Genomic DNA, 20,250 nt, shown 5'->3' with positions numbered 1-20,250 from the left:
CCCAAGTTGTTTAAATAATGGGCCTATAATATTGTCAAAACTGAAGGGGGGTCAGTTTGGCTTGGAAGGTCCAGTTTTGCTTCTAGAAGACACCCAGGAGACCCGCTAATGTGGGGTGACCGTCACCCACTCACATCTTCTGATACTTTGCAGAGAAACTCTGTGCTCATGAGATGAGTCCTTAACATTAAAAACTTGACATGTTTGCTATTAATTTTTTTTTCCCTCTGGACTATAGATTTGTCACTAGGTCCTTTGCAGAAATTCTTAATAGCTGTGGAAATGAAATGAAAATTCTTCATTTAGCCAGATTACTTGAGATTCAAGATTATATTTCAAACCTAGGAACTACAGGACAGTTTTCTGTTAATGTACTTAATCCCTGTAGGATTGTGATAGGAATCAAACGTGTTTCTTCAAATGAGCTTCTTAAAAAATGCTCTGCTTTTTCCCAAATAAGTATGTTGACTGGAAATTAGAAAATTTAATCTGGCAACTACAGAGAAAGCACTTGAGGGGCTCCTGGGTGGCTCAGTCGGTTAAGGGTTTGCCTTCGGCTCAGGGCATGGTCCGGGTGTCCTGGGATCGAGCCCTATGTCGGACTCCTTGCTCAGTGGAGAGTCTGCTTGTTCTTCTCCCTTTGCCCCTCGTGCTCTCTTTCTCTCTCTCTCAATCTCTCTCAAATAAATAAAATCTTAAAAAAAAAAAAAGCACTTGAAAGTTTGGGGGCAGATGAAACCTAATTCTGCCAATTGCCAGTTATAAGACCTTGGGCATTTTAGTTAGCCTTCTGACCCGCAGTTTACTCATCTCTATAATGAGAGCCTTCATAAGCTGCATTTGTGTGTGTTAAACAGAATGATTTATATAAAGTGCCCATACATGGCCTACACTATATGGCACAGAGTAACTTCTCCATGAACAGTAACTTACTATTATTGACAGAGTAGTCAATGATGATAAGTGAATTTTCTGGGAGGGTATAAACTTCATCACTTCTTTCAGAGATGCAAGATTTGCATTTTTTTCCCCATTCTTCCCACCTTCTAAACCTGATTAGTAATGTTGAGCATCATTTCATGCTCTGTATGTCTTCTTTGGAAAAATACCTATTCAGGTCCTCTGCCCATTTTTTAATTGGGTTTTTTTTTGGTGTTGTGTTGTATAAGTTTTTTATATATTTTGGATATTAACCCCTTATCAGATATATCATTTTCAAATATCTTCTCCCATTCAGTAAGTTGCCTTTTTGTTTTGTTGATAGTTTTTTTCACTGTGCAAAAGCTTTTTATTTTGGTGTAGTCCCATAGTTTCGTTTTGCTTTTGTTTTCCTTGCTAGAGGAGACATATCAAGGAAAATGTTTCTATGGCTAGTATCAAAGAGATTACTGCCTATATTTACTTCTAGGAATTTTATGGTTTCAGGTTTCATATTTAGGTCTTTAATCCAGTTTATTTATTTTTTTAAAGAAGTATTTATTTATTTTAGAGAGCAAGAATGAGAGAGTGAATGAGCGAGCATGAATACGGGAGGGGTAGAGGGAGAGAATCTTAAGCAGACCCACCACTGAGCACAGGGCCCGATGCGGGGCTCAATATCATGACCCTGAGATCATGATGTGAGCTGAAACCAAGAGTTGGATACTTAACTGATTGAGCCACCCAGGCACCCCAGAGTTTATTTTTGTGAATTATAAAAGAAAGTGGTCCAGGGGCGCCTGGGTGGCTCAGTTGGTTAAGTGACTGCCTTCGGCTCAGGTCATGATCCTGGAGTCCCTGGATCGAGTCCCGCATCGGGCTCCCTGCTCGGCAGGGAGTCTGCTTCTCCCTCTGACCCTCCTCCCTCTCATGCTCTCTGTCTCTCATTCTCTCTGTCTCAAATAAATAAATAAAATCTTAAAAAAAAAGAAAAGAAAAGAAAAGAAAATGGTCCAGTTTAATTCTTTTGCATGCAGCTGTACAGTTTTCTCAACACCATTTGTTGAAGAGACTGTCCTTTCCTCGTTGTGTATTCTTGCCTCTTTTATCGTAGATTAATTGACCATAAAATTGTGGGTTTATTTCTGACTTCTGTTTTATTGATCTATGTGTCTATTTTTTGTGCTGGTACCATACTATTTTGATTACTATAGCTTTGTAGTATATCTTGAAGTCTGGGGTTGTGATACCTCCAGCTTTGTTCTTATTTCTCAAAATTGCTTTGACTATTTGAGGTCTTTTGTGGTTCCATCTAAATTTTAGTATTATTTGATCTAGTCCTCTGAAAAATGTCTTGGTATTTTGATAGGGACTGTATTGAATCTGTAGATTGCTTTGGGGAGTATGGACATCTTAACAATATTAATTCTTCTAATCCATGAACATGGGATGTCTTTCCATTTGTTTGTGTCATCTTCAATTCTTTCATCAGCATTTTATAGTTTTCAGGGTACATGTCTTTCACCTCCTTGGTTAAGTTTATTCTGAGGTATTTTAATATTTTTGGAGCAGTTGTAAATGGAATTGTTTTCTTAATTTCTCTTTCTGCTATTTTGTTATTAGTGTATAGTAACACTACTGATTTCTGATTTCTGTGACTTTTCTGACTTCACTTATTACTTTTAATAGTTTTTTGGTGGACTCTAGGATTTTCTATATATAGTATGTCATCTGCAAATAGCAGCAATTTAACTTTTTCCTTACTAATATGGATGCCTCTTATTTCTTTTTCTTTTCTGATTGCTGTGGCTAGGATTTCCAGGATTATGTTTAATAAGAGGGTGAGAGTGGACATCTTTGTCTTGTTCCTGATTTTATAGGAAAAACTTTCAGTTTTTTATCATTGAGTATGACGTTGGCTGTGGGTTTTTTATATATGGCCTTTATTATGTTGAGGTATGTTTCCTCTAAACCCACTTTGTTGATAGTTGAATTTTGGATGTTGAATTTTGTCAAATGCTTTGCCACATCTATTGAGATGATCATATGGTTTTTATTATTTGTTTTGTTGAGGTAGTGTATAATGTTAATTGATTTGCAAATCAACTGAACTATCTTTGCATCCCTGGAATAAATTTCACTTGATCGTGGTGAATGATCCTTTTAATGTATTGTTGAATGTGGTTTTCTAATATTTCAGTTGAGGATTTTTATATCTATGTTCATCAGCAATATTGGCCTGTAGTTGGCTTTTTTTTTTATGGTGTCTTTGGTTTTTGTTTCTAAAATGTTGATAATAAATCAAGATTGGAATTCTGCTATGTTGCTAACTTCCATTCACTTTATGTTCATCTTTTAAGCTTTTGCTTTTGCTAAAATCTTCATAGATAAATAAAAGTCTAGGCCCATTTTTGTTTCAGTCCCTAGGGAGGAAGAAAAATGTTAAAAGAAACAAGTGATATTAAAAATTGCCTTTTGGAAGGCACAATTTGTTCATTTCTCAAAAATGCCCTAGGTTTCCTTTTAGAAGCAGCAGAGTTCCCTGGAAAAAATGAGCCCATACTCCAGTTCTCATTACTTAAAGTTACAATAAAAGTTCCCTGTCATTTCAAATATACAGATGCTTTGGTCTTCCTATTCTGACTCCTTCATATTGCTAAAGATGGCCATATTACTAAAATGGCCTCTAGGTGAATAATCAAGATGGGTACCAAAATTATTACTGGAATGATTAAAAAATATTTGCTATGCTAGAATTCTAAAACATCTCCCCCATCATCCAATTTATACTCACAGTTTCTACTACAGCACAGCATTGTATTGCAATATCATTTCTGAATTAAATTTTAATGACAATGTAATAAGAGAGTAAAATTTATGTGTTTCTAATGTAATTTTGGAGGGCTTACTGTGTTCTTAGATGTGTTATTTTATAAGACAGCATGGGCCAATCTCCTGCGTAAATGTGACCCTGAAATCATCTTAAAAGCTAATTGGAAAATATAGCTTGCTTTAAAACAATTTTTTGAAGTATTCATTTATTATATCAAGTCAGAATAGGCTTATTTTATTATCTTTTTCTAAGTGGAGACTAATTATATACTGCTAATTTATTTTACTAAAGATTTTATCTACGTCCCAAGAACTCTATTGTGTCACATTTGGGAATGAATGGAAACATTACAGAATTAACATTTTTTTCATAATTATAATTTTAAAAATTTATATAGATCAGTAGTCAAATAAAGATGAGCTTTGTTGGTATATTCTGAAAGCCATTTGCCACTTACTTCCCTGAGTTTATCAACAATCTGGAAAGCAGCAGGCTTTTTTAGCCAAACCAGTGCTGACTACATGGCTGTTGAAATGGTCAATTGTATGACTCTTTCCTTTTCAACATCAGTTAATCTAGTGTAGTCTGCTAGACTAATCTAACAGTTAATCTTGTCTGCCTTTTGGCATTATACATAAATATTAAATGATAAGTAAGTTTCCATTTTATGAGCCAAAATGGCTCCAAATGTGGGTAAGATATAGTCAGATAACTCATACTACTTTTATTTCACAAAGACATAAAGCTGGAGAATCAGGTCATGACAGCTCAGCTCTTTCTGACAATGCCCTGTCACATCACTGACAGGGTCTCAAGCACACACATTTTATCAAGCTCAGTGGAGTCATTTGCTTACTTTTCTCCTCAACAATTCATTGGTATTACACGGATGTGACTAGAATTTAGATTTAATATTTCTGATTCAATTCATTTGAAGATCCATATGTAAGGCATCATTTTATGATGTACAAAAAATCAAAACAGCTGCAAAAATAATTTAACAATTGCAAGTTTCTTTTGTGATTTGTTAATCCTCTATCCCATGGGCCCTGGTAGTATGCCAAGTATTAATGAGAATCAGGATTGTGTTGGTTACAAGTTGTGTGGAGTTTTATATTCCCTTTCAGGAGTGGTTGTGTGGTTTTACATTATTCACACTCATCTTAATTCAAGCTGTGTTTATCTGTTGGTATTTCCTTGTTTTTCTATTTTAAGGGTGACCCCCTACTATTGGCATATAAACAAGGCACTTAATCTGTAGAGTTTTCATCCATAACAATTTTACTGACATTTTCCTCTTACATGAGAATTATTTCAAGATTGAACAGTACTTGTAAAATTTGCTGACCTAATGGGGAGGAAATCCCATGAGCAGGGCCAGCATGAGCTCTTGTATAATCCATATAAGTTGAGAGTTAGGTAGTGATGGTTCTGATCCCAGCTTTGCTGACAGCTTTATTCCAAGTAGGCCACTGAATTAGCCCCTGCATGTGATTCTTTTATTTTGTCAACAAGTATTTGCTGACTGCACATACTAGGTATAAAGCTGCAAACAAAATGAAATCCTTGACCTCATGGAACTTTTATTATTATTCCCTTTATTTATTAAGGGAAATAAGCAAATAAATAGATAACAAATAAAAAATTAAAATAAATACATAAATAGTAGTACCCATTAGGTATAAAGCTACAAACAAAATGAGATCCTTGACCTCATGGAACTTTTATTATATTGAAGGGAAATAAGCAAATAAATAGGTAACAAATAAAAAATTAAAATAAATAAATAAATAGTAGTATATCAGACAGTGATAAGTGCAATGGAAAAAATTTCAGCAAGGAATTGGAGAGCATTGGGAAAGTGGGAGTGTGGTGGCAAGAGGGGCAATTTTAAGCAGAGTGTTGTTCAGCGAAACTTCAGAGATCTGTGAGGACATGAGAATCTAGGAGATGAGGGAAACCTGAACATCTGTTGGTGTTTCCATTTTATTTATGCTTTTAGCAAGCATTTATTGGTACCTGCAATGTGCCAGGTGCATAGTTTGATGCTGGGGATGTAGGGATGAATAAAATAAAGTTCTGCCTTCAAAGAACTCAGCATAATAGGGGACCAGACATGAAAACAATTAAATTGTTGTACAGTGTGATCAGTTTACCAAGTGTGGGGGTAGCAGAGAGACAGAGGAAGAACTCTTTCCATCTGGCATTATTAGGGAAGGCTACTACCAGGGAGGAAGTAACAGCTAAATTGGTTTTAGAGGATGGAAAAAAGTTTGCCATGTAGACAAGGTGGAATAGGAAGGCATTTCAGGTAGAGTAACATTCTAGATCTATCGTATATTAGGGGAACTACAACTAGTTAAATTTTACTAGGATATAAAATGGGGAGAGAACAAACATATTTTAGGGAATTTTAAGAAGTAAAATTAGCAGCACTTAGTGATTAATTGCATATGAATTTTGGGGTTGAGGACAAGGCAAAGGTTTCTGGGCTTGGGACTTGGGTAGATAGTATTACCACCAAGAAGATCATGTATATCAAAGGAGAAGTGGGGGCTGTGGTGGTGAGGGGGTTGAGTTAATATTGACATAATATTTTTATCTGGTTCAAGAAGTGCATGACAGTACTATTCCTTTCAGAGGAGTTAAAAACAATTTTTCTTCTGTAAGAGATGACCTGATTTATACTTTCATCGAGTGGTTTGCTAGTCAACCGGCTCCCTGAAAAAACCAAACTGCTGATTTCTGCATGGGTTGCCTGCATTCCCCTGTGAGAGGCTGTGGCTCCTACCAGCCTTCTCCCTATGGATTTCTCTAAGTTCCAATAACTGCTCCTTTCCTTGTTCCTCAAGACTGGGTGCTAACAGAACCTGTCCCAGCATAGTACACTACCCCTTGTTGGTTTTCCTAAACCCTGCCAGCACCTTTGTTAAGTGGTCCTTTCCCTCAAAGCTCTGCAGTGATCCTACTTCAGTGGGTCGTTTCTTTCCTGCTGGAACCATGGCTATTACACATAAAAAATAAGACAGACATAGGCCTTGCTTTTAAAGAGCTTCAGACCAATATGACCCCCACCTACCCTGACATTTCCTCTTATTTCTCTTCTGATGTGGGACAAGGACATACAAACATTCTCTTGTACACTTTTCCATCTCCATGTTCAGTGAACTTGGAAACCAAGGAAACCTCTTTCCTACCTCTGTCCTACCCCATCTAAACCATAGCTCTTATGGTCTCTTGAGGCCAACAGAATGTGCTTACATAGGAAGTTGACACTGTTGGTCCATCAAAGAGAGAACAAGCCATCTGTTATTTTTGTGTTTTCCAGCAGCGGTGATGAAGTCATGCTCTTGTCTCATTTGTGGGTTTATTCCTGTGTTACCTGTGGCTCATGTTTATGCAAAGAGGCCAGCTAGGTGACACACTTTGGAGCACTGGGCTGGAGTCATAGTATCTGCCTATGAGATCTCTTCTTTAGGTTTCAGTTTCCTCACAATGTAAAAGGAGGAAATAAGTGTCAATTACCTTGCAAGTCTTAACATTCTTTTCATGACGAAGGTCTGCAGCTTTGGGAGCTGCCTGTGACTATGACTTTGTAAGCCTTGTCCACGGAGCAGCTCAGCTTAACAAAGAAAATTTAGGAGTATGTTTTTTAAAAATGATTGTATGAGTTTTGTCAATGAATACATCTAACTCAGTAGCATGTTTCTGACCAAGTGATATATCAAAGAAGAGTATATTAGTTACCTACTGCTGCTTAACAAATTACCACAAATTTAACAGCTTACAACAATGCACATCTAGCTCTTTTTGTGCTTAGCAGAGCCATGTCTAATGGTCCCAAGAAGCATCTGAAGCATGTAGCAGTTCCAAAGCATAGGATGCTAGATAAGCTGACTGGGTGTGTTTGCCCCTCGTCCATCTACTGGTTCCCATAAGCTAAAAGAATGTCTCCCTCTCATCTTTTTCCTAAGGAACCAGACTTAACTATGACCTAATAGGAGATGAAGTAAAGAAGATCTGTATACAGCATTTTATTAAGATTGGTGGCAAAGTTCAAACTGATATAACCTACCCTGCTGGTTTTATAGATGTCATCAGCATTGACAGGACTGGGGAGAATTTCCATCCGATCTGTGACACTAAGGGTCACTTTGCTATTCATTGGATTACACCTGAGGAGGCCAAGTATAAATTGTGTAAAGTGAGAAACATCTTTGGGGGTTGGGGGGAGGAATTCCTCATCTGGTGACCCGTGATACTTGCATCACCCACTATCCCGATCCCTCATCAAAGTGAATGACACCATTCAGACTGATTTGGAGACTGGAAAGATTACTGATTTCATCAAGTTTGACACTATGGTGATCAGAGGTGCTAACCTGGGGAAAATTGGTGTGATCACCAACAGAGAGAGACACCCTAGTTCTTTTGATGTAGTTCATGTGAAAGATGCCGATAGCAACAACTTTGCCACCCAGCTCTCTGATATTTTTGTTGTTGGCAAAGGCAACAAACCATGGATTTCTCTTCCCTGTGGAAAGAGTATCTGCCTCACCATTGCTGAAGAGAGAGACAAGAGATGGTTGGCCAAACAGAGCAGTGGGGAAAGGGTCTCTGGGTGACATGACTGGAAGTCTTTTTACTTAATTAAAGATAATACAGCAGGATTAAAATAAAAAATAAAAAAAATAACAACAATACCTATCTATTATCCCATAGTTTCTGTGGATTCTCAATCTAAGAATGACTTATGTGGGTCCTCTGCTTTAGGGTTTGTCATATGGGTACAATCAAGGTATTAGCCAGGGTTGGGGTCTTCTCTGAATCATGTTGGAAGAATTTTAGTTCCTCAAGAGTTGTTGGACCAAGGGTCTGTTTCTAGCTGGCTGTTGGCCAGAGGCCACTCTTAAGCCCTTGCCATGTGGGCCCCACAATATGACAACTTGCTTCATCAAATCCAGTAAGGGAGAGAGTCTGCTAGCAATAGAGAAGTCATAATCTTATGTACCGTAATGATGGATGAGACATCTCATTGCCTTGTATTGGTTGCAAGCAAGTCTCTAGGCTGACTGACACTCAAGGGGAGGGAGGGGCTTACACAGGGCATGAATATCAGGAGATGGGGATCATTGGGACCATCTTAGGGTCTGCCTGCCACAGAGATTCTTTTTCTCTTTTTTTAGTGGTAAAAGAGTTTTAAATCCTAAGCTCTTCTAATGTACTTAAAGTTTAGTTTATGTGCCAAAAATAAAAAGTGACAACTAAATGCAACGTGAGACCCTGAGTGGAGATCATAGGAATATTTGAATAGAGTTCTTAAAGGTATTGTACCAATATTAATTTTCTGATTCTGATAATTATACTGCAGTTACATAAGATGTTTGCCTTGGGGGAGCTTGGATGAAGGATATATGGAAACTTTCTGTAATGTTTTTATAAATTGTCTGTAAGTCAACAAGTAGGTCAAAGTAAAAAATTAGAAAAAGTGATTTGTAACATTTAAAAATCCATAACTATGTAAGCCTACTTTGTGGCCATAGCTTGTTCAATAATTTTAACATTATGTCTTTATCAGACCTTTTTTTGCAGATAGCATTTATAAATTTGGGGAGTAATGGGAAGATACTGGTCAAAGGGCACAGTAAAGGAAAAAAACTGTAATTTTTTTGTAAATAAAGCAAACAATTTTAGTAGATAAATCACTAAAAATTATATAGGTATATACAGTGGAATATTATTCAGCCATCAAAAAGAATGAAATCTTGCCATTTGCAATAATGTGCATGGAACTAGAGGGTATTATGCTAAGCGAAATAAGTCAGAGAAAGACAAATACTGTATGATTTCTTTCACTTATATGTGGAATTTAAGAAACAAAACAGATGATCATAGGGGAAGGGAAGGAAAAATAAAATAAGATAAAAACAGAGAGGGAGGCAAACCATAAGAGACTCTTAACTCTAAGAAACAAACTGTGGGTTGCTAGAAGGGAGGTGGGTGGGAGGAAGGGGTAACGGAGTGATGGGCATTAAGGAGGGTACTTGATGGAATGAGCACTGGATATTATAAGCAACTGATGAATCACTAAATTCTACCCCTGAAACTAGTAATACACTATATGTTAACTAAACTGAATTTAAATAAAAAATTTTTTAAAATTATATAGGTAAAATCTGCCACTTTTTTTGGTTAATTATTTTAGAATGTTCTTCCTAGTGACAATACCATAAAAGCTTTACTACCACTATATAATAGAATTATTTATATATTTGTTTATATGTATTTGTTTCAACAAATAATTACAGAGATGATGTAACATAACAGTTCTCTTTTTGAACTTTAGTTGAAATGTGTTAGGGACTTGTAACACCAAAAGCACTTCACACGTCAATTTAAAATAATCACCAGTTCTAAAATAGTATTCTGATAGCCAAATCCAACTCTTTCCCTGTGCAGAGCACTGTTTTCAGATGTCAGTCAGCTTGCTGCTTGGATATAGACACTCATGTTCCAAAATAGTGTGGTCTGTCTCACCACACTGTTCCATGTGATGAAAAGCCAAATACTTCAACCCCTCATAGGCAGTTGGATTTCCTGCAAAGCAAGAACAAATGGTTCCTCGTTTTACTCACTGTTTGAAAGGGCTCCTTGTTATAAATACTCTTATCACTATTTCACATGTCCTGGTCCAGCAATTTGAAGCTTATGGGTCTCGGTTGGTTACACCTCTTAAGAGAGCTATTTGGAAACACTCTAGACATTTTTCTTAGGTCCTATTTTTAGAATGGAAGGCCTAATGGTATTTTAATGTCTCTATATATTCCCAGAACAAATCTCAAGAAAAAGTGTCTGTTACCTTTTGAAATTTAGCAAAGCTAGTAGGATTATCATTGCTCCTCTGAGAAGTATTATGTTAAAGAATTAATTTTGATTTACAGAATGTTAGCGGCAAAAGGACCATGGAAAATCAGCTCGTTCAAACCCCTCACTTTTCAAACGAGGAAAGTGTGAGTCTTGGTGTGAGTGAACTGTTGGCCCAATATCAGACAGTGAGGAGTATGGAAGTTTTAGAATGGTAGACTTACGTTTTCCTGCAGAAGATGACTGTGGTAAGAGGCAGTAACAGTCAGTTTCTGAGATAAGACTCAGCTTTAGAACATGAAAATAGTCTGCTGGGCCCTTGTGTGAAACTTTATTGCTCTTATAGAAGATTCTGAGAAAAGATGTGGAGTCATCCAAAAATAGGGGTTCAGAAGTGAGGAAAGGTCCAGAAACCTCTTGGGAGAATTGGGCCCTGTGTGTAGACAGACAACTTCTCAAAGATCTTTCCCTGCACTGCCCCCCCTGACTATGTTGGATGAATGTTTCCCCCTGTAGATGGCACCTGGCATTCCATCAATTAGAGATTCCTTTGCTCCAGCAAACAATCTTCTAATGATGCAAAAAACCTTTGGGAGGGTTAAGTGTCCATCTGTTATTATGAATTACTCTGTGTTATTTTCATCCTTCTTCTTTGGCAGCCTAATTGGGATCTGATCATTTGGGGAATGTAGTTTTGATTGTAGGAAGGGAAGAAAATGTTGATGAGCCAGAAATACTCTGGTGGAGATGGCCATCTAAGTGAGGTGGCCAGGATGGTGTCAGAAACTGGGACCCAGGTCAGGGACTAGAAGGCAAGGGAAGAATGCTGAAGACAAACCCAGATTGCTTTTTTACTCAGGGCTGTCTCACACGTGGAAAAAAAAGAGAAATGACTTTATCCTTCCCTGGTGTTCCTTAGCTCCTTTGGCAAATACTGATTCATTGCAGGTTAACTAGGAGTTTGTGGAATGAAGGGAGAACCCAACCCTGTGTATATTGTTGGTCCACTCAGAAAGTGCATGCAAGCATGGCTGGTTTAATTGCTCTTTGCCTTATTGTGCTTCACAGGTGTTGCATTTTTTAATAAATCTTCGGCAACCCTGTGTCTAGCAAGTCTAGGTACCATGTTGCCAACAGCCTTTGCTCACTTCATATCTCTGTGTCACATTTTGGTAATTCTTGCAGTATTTCAAACCTTTTCATTAGTATTATATTTGTTATGATGATCTGTCATCAGTGATTTTTGATGTACTGTTGTAACTGTTTTGGAGTGCCATGAACCACACTCACATAAGAGGGTGAACTTAATTGGTAAGTGCTGTGCATTCCCCTGGCCTTCCCCTGTCAGTCTCCCTCCCTTCAGTTCCCTCTATTCCCTGAGACACAACAATGTAAAAATTAGGCCGATTAATAACCCTATAATGGACTCTAAGTATTCAAGTGAAAGGAAGAGTTACATGTTTATATTTTAAATCAAAAACTAGAAATGATTAAGCTTAGTAAGGAAGGAGTGTCAAAAGCCAAGATAGGCCAAAACTAGGCCTCTTGTGCCACACCCCCGAATTGTGACTGCAAAGGAAAAGTTGTAAGGAAATTAAAAGTGCTACTCCAGTGAACACATGCATGATAAGAAAGCAGAACAGCCTTGTTGATATGGAGACAGTTTGAGTGGCCTGGATAGAAGATCAAACCAGCCACAACATCGCCTTAAGCCAAAACATAATCCTAAAGCTTAAAGCAGGGCCCTAACTCTCTTCAATTCTGTGAAGACAGAGAAGTGAAAAAGCTACCCAAGAAAAGTTTGAAGCTATCAGAGGTTGGTTCATGGGGTTTAAGAAAAGAAGCCTTCTCTAGAACATAAAAGTGCAAGGTGATGCAGCCAGTGCTGATGGAGAAGCTGTGGTGAGTTACCCAGAAGATCCAGCTAAATAATTAATCAAGGTGGCCACACTGGACAACAGATTTTCAGTGTAGATGAAACAGCCCCTTGTCTTGGAAGAAGATGCCATCGGGGGCTTTCAGAGCTAGAGAGAAGTCAATGCCTGGCTTCAGAGCTTCAAAGGACAAGCTGACTCTCCTGTTAGGGGCTAATGCAGTTGTTGACCTTCAGTTGAAGCCATAGTTTATATACCTTTCCAGAATCTCTAGGGCCCTTAAGAATTATGCCAAATCTATTCTGCTTGTGCTCTATAAATAGAACAACAAAGCCTGGATAATAGCACATCTATTTACAACCATGATTTACTGAATATTTTAAGCCAGATCTACTGCTCAGAAAAAAAAAAAAAAGATTCAAAATATCACTGCCCATCGACAATGCACCCGGTTACCTAAGAGCTCTCTCTCTGTTGGAGACATAAAATGAGATTAATGTTTTCATGCCTCATAACAAAATATCCATTCTGCAGCCCATGGATCAAGGATCCATTTTGACTTTCAAGTCTTATTACTGAAGAGATACATTTCATAAGACTATAGCTGCCACAGATAGTGATTCTTCTGACCGATCTGGGCAAAGTAAATTGAAAACCTTCTGGAAAGGATTCATCATTCGAGATGCCATTAAGAACATTCATGATTCATGGAGAAAGATCCAAATACCAACATGAACAGGAGTTTGGAAGAAGTGGATTCCGACCCTCATGGAGGACTTTGAGGGGTTCCAGACTTCAGTGGAGGAAGTAAGTACAGGTGTGGTGGAAATAACAAGAGAACTAGAATGAGAAGTGGAGCCTGAAGACTTGACTGAATTGCTACAATCTCATGATTCATCTTGAACAGATGAGGGGTTGCTTCTCATGGATCAGCAAAGAAAGTGGATTCTTTTTTTTTTTTTTTTAAAGATTTTATTTATTTATTCATTAGAGACAGAGAGAGAGAGGCAGAGGGAGAAGCAGGCTCCCAAGGAGCAGGGAGCCCGATGCGGGACTCGATCCCAGGACCCTGAGATCATGACCTGAGCAGAAGGCAGACGCTTAACCATCTGAGCCACCCAGGCGCCCCAAGAAAGTGGATTCTTGAGGTGGGATCTACTCCTGGTGAAGATGCTGTGAAAATTATTGAAATGATAGTGAAGGATTTAGAATATAACATAAACTTAGCTTATCAGGCAGTGGCAAGATTTGAGAGGATTGACTTGAATTTTGAAAGTTCCTCTGTGGGGAAGATGCTACCAAACAGCATCACTGTTACAGAGAAATTGCTCATGAAAGGAAGAGTCCAAGGATGTAGCAAACTTCACTGTGGTCTTATTTTAAGCAATTGCCACAGTCACCCCTACTTTCAGCAGCCCCCACCCTGATCAGTCAGCAGCCACGAACATCTAGGCAAGACCCTGCACCAGCAAAAAGATTATGACTCACTGAAAGCTCAGATGATGATTAGCATTTTTAGCAGTAAAGTATTTTTTAATTCAGGTATGTACACAGTGCATTGTTTTTTTAGACATGTATTGCATACTTAATAGACTGTAGCATAGTGTTAATGTAACTTTTATATGCAATGGGAAACCAAAAAATTCATTTGATTTGTTTTATTGTGATATTCACAATATTCTATTGTGGCGGTCTGGAACCAAGCCTGCAATATCTCTGATATTAAGTATCAAGTTTTGAACTAACCTTGAGTTGTGCTTCTGGAGCACACATTCCTGAAGTATGGATTCACATGAATAGAGTGTTAACCAGGTGGGTCCTGGGATCAATCTGGCCGGGTTTGAATCTTGGCTCTGACATTCACTACCTCAGAGATCTTGGACAAGTCTCTTAGTTTTCCTGTGCTTCATTTTTTTTTTTTTATTTGTATATTTGGGATGATAGTAGTAGTACTTATCACTTAGGGCTTTAATGAGAAATGAGTGAGTTAATGCATGTAAAGCACTTAGAACAGAGCCTAGCAAAGTGTTGCAAAGCAGTTGCATAAGAATTCTATGATCTGATTCGTCAACCATGTCCTTCAGTTTTATTTGAGAAAATATAGTCTCTAACTTCTCTAGGATAAGATTTTTGTTTTTTGAGAGAGAGAGAGAGAATGAGAGATCATGTGATGGGGTGGAGAAGGAGAGGGACAGAGGGAGAGAGACAATCCTAAGCAGGCTCCTCATCCAGAGCCAAGCCCCTGGTTGGGCTCAACCTCACGACCCTGAGATCATGACCTGAGCCGAAACCAAGGGTGGGTCGCTTAACCAACTGAGCCACCAGGTGCCCCTCTGAAATAAGATTTTAAAATGTTATTTAAGTGACACTTTGTTAGTCCTATAAATATCTATGTATTTCCCGATGGTGGTCAGCTGTCTTCTTTACACCAAGAAATTGTCTGGACCAATTCATAATTTTATAGCCCAAACCTAATCTTTCAAATGCAAAACCTCTCTTTCCACATCTTCATTAACAAAATTTAGCAGGTAGATAATTATGTGGAGATCAGGATTCTACAAGGTACTGAGTTTTGAGACAAGTTCCTGAGAGGAAATAAATTACATTCATTTACATCTGAATGTAATTGTCGAGTACCCCTTTTCCATATTTGTATATAGAACAAGATCCCTCTCTCAAGATTCTATTACAGACTCTTATCAGTTCTATTTTAACTCAGTAGCTGGTGTATCCCATTATGTTTCTGCAATTCAGAGAAGTATGAATGGGGAATTTTAATGTGCTTGTTTAATCAAGGGATTTTTAAGGCCGAATTATTTGGTCCTTATGTGAAAATAGACAGTATGGAAGAGTAGATAGAACATAAAACAAAAGTTCAAACTCCTGGATTCTCTTCCTGCTTCTGCCATTAAGAAGATGTGTGATCTCGAGTCCATCCCAGAATCTTCCTGGGCCTGTCTCAAATGGAGGATTTGAACCAGGTATTGCTTAAGGTTTGTGACAGATCTCATATTGTATGATTGTGCAACATCCCAGTGACCCTACCGAGTGAAGTGTGTGCTTTGCCTTGACTGACGTGTATAGTTTCTTTCCCAGTTTCCTTAAAACCATTTGAAATGGCTTTGCCAGATCCCCAGCCAGGGTGAGAGAGGCATTCTGTGGCTGCAAAGTAGGAAATGCCCGCTGGGTCTGCAAGAGAACAAGTCCCTGCCTTATAACATTTCTACATTTACAACTGGAATTGTTAACATTCTCATCCAGAAGGGTTTGATTGCATGGCAGATGAATAAAGGCAAGCTCTGGGGGCATCATTACTCTTACCATTAACAGCAGTTGTTTGCATTTTTCTATTTTGCAGAAGATAAAGGAGAAATCTGAGAAGATAAATAACTGTTTAAAAAGTGAAGATAAATAGTTTATTACTGTAGATACACAACTGAGTTGCCACTTGTCTATTTTTTTCTGGGGAGGCAGTGGAGGTCCAGGAGGAGCTTTCTGTCTACCTCTCAGAGATACTTTTAATTTCTCAAAGGGAAGCTAAAGAAACGAGATTAACTTATTTTGTGACCTACTTCTGCTTTTCCAATTTGGGGGCCTTCCTTTCTATGTTAATTTATTCCATTTGATATTAACTAGAGCTCTTTCTTTGGTTGACAGGTTTACTTGAGCACAGGAAATCTAAAAAACAAAAATCATTGGGATAAATACTTTTACAAGAGATAGTAGGCTGATATGCTATGGAACTAGCTTATTCCCTCCAGAATCATGGGAATAGGGCGGCTGCAATCCTTGTTTTAGGACTTAATGTAGAAATTTAAGTTGTTGACTGTAGTAAATATAAATTAAGATAATATCACGGCACTTGTGGCCAACTTTAATTTCATTGTTATTTCAAGAAGGAGTCAGTAAAAACATTAATTTCCACTTTTTCTTTTCTTCTAGCCGTGGACTCCTGCCCTGTAGGTCCTTCTGTGAGGCTGCCCAAGAGGGTTGCGAATCAGTCCTGGGGATGGTGAATGCCTCCTGGCCTGACTTCCTCACCTGCTCCCAGTTTAGAAACCAAACCGAAAGCAGCAATGTCAGCAGGATTTGCTTCTCACCACAACAGGAAAAAGGCAAGGAATGTAGGTGTCCGTGTTTCATTTCATTTAAAAAACTTTTTACTGAAATATACCGTTCATACAAGGATGTATACAAATAATGTATACTTCAATACATTTTATGAAAGTGACCAGACCCATATAACCAGCACCCAGATCAAGAAATAGATCACACAAAACTTGTACATGATGAATGTTCGTAGTGGCATTATTTATGGTAACCAAAAAGTGGAAACAACCCACATGTTCTTCATCTAATGTATGGATTTTTAAAAAATAGTATATTCATGCAGTGGAATATTAATTGACAGTAAAAATGCATGGACTCCTTGTGCATGATACAGTATAGATGAACCTTGAAAATGTTTTGTTAAGTGAAAGAAGCACTGGGTTTGAATCTTGGGCAGCCCCCTTCCAGTCCACTTACCCTCCCAAAAGAAACCTCTCTTCTTTTTTTTTTAAGGTTTTATTTATTTATTAGACAGAGAGCACAGCAGGGGGAGCGGGAGAGGGAGAGGGAGAAGCAGACTCCCGGCTGAGCAGGGAGCCCGACACGAGGCTCGATCCCAAGACCCTGGGATCATGACCTGAGCCGAAGGCAGCAGCCTAATCAACTGAGCCACCTAGGTGCCCCAAGAAACCTCTCTTCTAAGAGAAGCCACCTAAGGTGATTTCTGTCATCTTAGATAGGCTTGCCTACTTCTGAGCTTCGTGTCAGTGGAATTGGGAAGGATGGACTCCTTTTGTATCTAACTTCATTTGCTCAACATTATGTTTGAGAGATTCTTTATGTTTTCCTCTATGGTTCATTCATTCTCACTGTTGCATAGTATTCTAATATATTACATCCCAATATATTTTTCTATTCAATTGTGGCTGGAGATTTGAGTTGCTTCTAGCTATTATGAATAGTGATGTTTTGACGATTCTTGTGTATGTCTTTGATTGAACATAGTTCATATATTTATTCAGCAAAAAGTTTTTTAAAGTGGTTGTACCAATTTATCCTCCTACCAGCAGGGTGTGAAAGCTGCAGTCGCTCCAGATTCTCCCCAACACTTGTTATTGTCAGTCTTCATCATTTTACCAATCCTGATGATAGTATTGTGGCCTTTTGTGGTTTTAAGTTGCATTTCCCTGATGAGTTTGATTAATTTTTCAAAAAATTTTGGTGATGTGAATACCCCTTTTCATGAAGCATCTGTGCAAGTGTTTTACCATTCTTTGTTTGGGTAGTTTGCCTTTTTGTTCTTGATTTATAGTTCTTTATGTATTCTAGATATGTCAACTCTTGGGTTTATGTATTGTGAAGATCTCCCACTCTGTGGTTTGCCTTTCTTATTAGTGTCAAATTATGGAATAGAAGGTCTTAGTTTTAATGGGTCCATATTATCAGTCTTTTATTTTGTGGTTCATTTTTGGTGTCTTGTTTAAGACATCTTTGCCCACACCAAAACATTGAAGTTTTTTTCCTGTGTTTTCTTCTCGGACCTTTTATTGTTTTAGCATTTACATTTACACCTACCATATCCTAGAATTAATTTTTGTGTATGGTGAGAGCTATGGGTTAACTTTTTTTCTGTGCATATATTTAATTGACCCACTGCCCTTTATTTATTTAGAGTACAATCTTTCCCCTCTGCACTATAATGTCACCTTTGTTATCGGTCAAGTGATTGATTATATAAACATCTGTTTCTAGACCCTCTATTTGGCATAGAATTAAGCCAATACCACTCTGTCTGGATTCCTATAGTTTTATAAGTCTTTATATTCAATAGTGTAAGTTCCTCACCTTTTTACTTCTTAAAGATTGCCAGTTCTTGGTCCTTTACATTTTATGTAAATTTTCAAATCACTGTGCAGTTTCCACAAATGCTTTTTGTTTTGATTTGGGATTGCATTAAATCAATAGTTCAAATTAGGGAGAATTGCTTTATAACATTGAGTCTTCCAACCCATCAAAATGATATACTATGGTAATCTTTACTTAAGTATTTTAATGAGTTATTCTTTAATTTCTCTCAATAATGTTTGGTAATTTCAACCAGAAAGATCTTGTTCATCTTCCTTTAGATTTATTCATGATATTTTTTATGTCATTTGTAAATGGAATCTTTAAAAATTTTTGTTTGTGTACAAATAAATCACATATTGATTTTTATACCTCTCTGTAGATCCATTTGGATTTTCTAAGTGAACATTATGTCATCTACAAATGACAGTTTATTTTCTCTTTTCCAATCATTATGCTTTCTGTTTCTTCTTTGTCATAGAGAAGGGTTTCAATATTTCACTTTTATTTATTTATTTTTTATTTATTTATTTTATTTATTATTATTTTTTTAAAGATTTTATTTATTTTTTAGAGAGCGAGCGAGAGAGAAACAGCATGAGAGGGGAGAGGGTCAGAGGGAGAAGCAGGCTCCCCGCTGAGCCGGGAGCCCGATGTGGGACTCGATCCCAGGACCCTGGGATCATGACCTGAGCCGAAGGCAGACGCTTAACCATCTGAGCCACCCAGGCGCCCTCAATATTTCACTTTTAATTATAATGTTTGCAGAAAGACTTTTACTGATACTCTGTGTCAGATTAAGGAAGTCCTTTCTATTTCTGGTTTGCTAAGGTTTTTTTTTTTTTTTTAAATCATGAATGGATTTTGAATTTTATCAAATGCATTTTCTACATCACTTGAGATGATATGATTTTCTCCACATTATGTTAAAAATATAAGCTTTACTGATATGTAATTCATATACCATAATATTCACTCTTTTAAAATGTATAATTAACTGGTTTTTGTATACTTATAGAGTTGTACAACCATCCATAGCCATCTAATTCCAAAACATTTTTGTCACCCTAAAAAGAAACCCCATGCCCATTAGCAGTAATGCCATTTTCTCCTCCCCCAGCCACTGGAACCACTAATGTACATTCAGATTCTATGGATTTGCCTATTTTGGACATTTCATATAAATGGAATCATAAAATGGGACCTTTTGTGATTTGCTTCTTTCATTTAGCATAATGTTTTCAAGGTTTACCCATGTTGTAGTATGTATCAGTACTTCATACATTTTTATTGTCAATTACTGTTCCTTTGTATGAATATACTATTTTTAAAAATCCATACATTAGTTGAGGAACATTTGGGTGTTTCTACTTTTTGTTTACTATGATGCCACAATGAATATTCATGTGAAAGTCTTATGTGAACATATGTTTTCAATTCCCTTGTGTATATAGCTTGGAGTAGAATTGTTGTGACCAGTAATAACTCTGTTTAACACTTTGAGGAAATGCCAGTCTCATCAGCAATGTACAAGTGTTCCAATTTCTCCACAGCCTCACCAACACTTGTTATCCTTTTTGATTATAACCATCCTAGTGGGTAGGAAGTAGTATCTCAGTGTGATTTTGTTTTGCAATTTTTTTTTAAAAGATTTTATTTATTTATTTGAGAGAAAGAATGAGATAGAGAGAGCATGAGATGGGGGAGGGTCAGAGGGAGAAGCAGACTCCCTGCTGAGCAGAGAGCCTGATGCGGGACTCAATCCCGGGACTCCAGGATCATGACCTGAGCCGAAGGCAGTCGCTTAACCAACTGAGCCACCCAGGCGCCCTTGTTTTGCAATTTAATAATGACTAATTATGTAGA

General features: G+C 37.6%; 1 protein-coding gene and 1 pseudogene across 1 annotated transcript in view; both read left to right on the top strand.

Annotated features, from left to right (window-relative positions):
* Positions 1-20,250, top strand: part of CORIN (corin, serine peptidase) — a 201,733-nt gene that overhangs the window by 33,455 nt on the left and 148,028 nt on the right. Inside the window, exon 4 of the mRNA XM_064582039.1 lies at positions 16,432-16,613. Coding sequence (XP_064438109.1) covers positions 16,432-16,613 — 182 coding nt within the window. The remainder of the gene's footprint in view (positions 1-16,431; positions 16,614-20,250) is intronic.
* LOC123848963 (small ribosomal subunit protein eS4, X isoform-like) lies at positions 7,579-8,376 on the top strand (annotated as a pseudogene).

This window comes from Mirounga angustirostris, unplaced genomic scaffold (assembly GCF_029215605.1).
Source record: "Mirounga angustirostris isolate CCGP_5_RB_7025 unplaced genomic scaffold, mMirAng1.0.hap1 SCAF_2, whole genome shotgun sequence".
NCBI lineage: Eukaryota > Metazoa > Chordata > Mammalia > Carnivora > Phocidae > Mirounga > Mirounga angustirostris.
The sequence above is the reverse complement of the archived record's forward strand: the minus strand, read 5'-3'. Positions and strand labels throughout refer to the sequence as shown.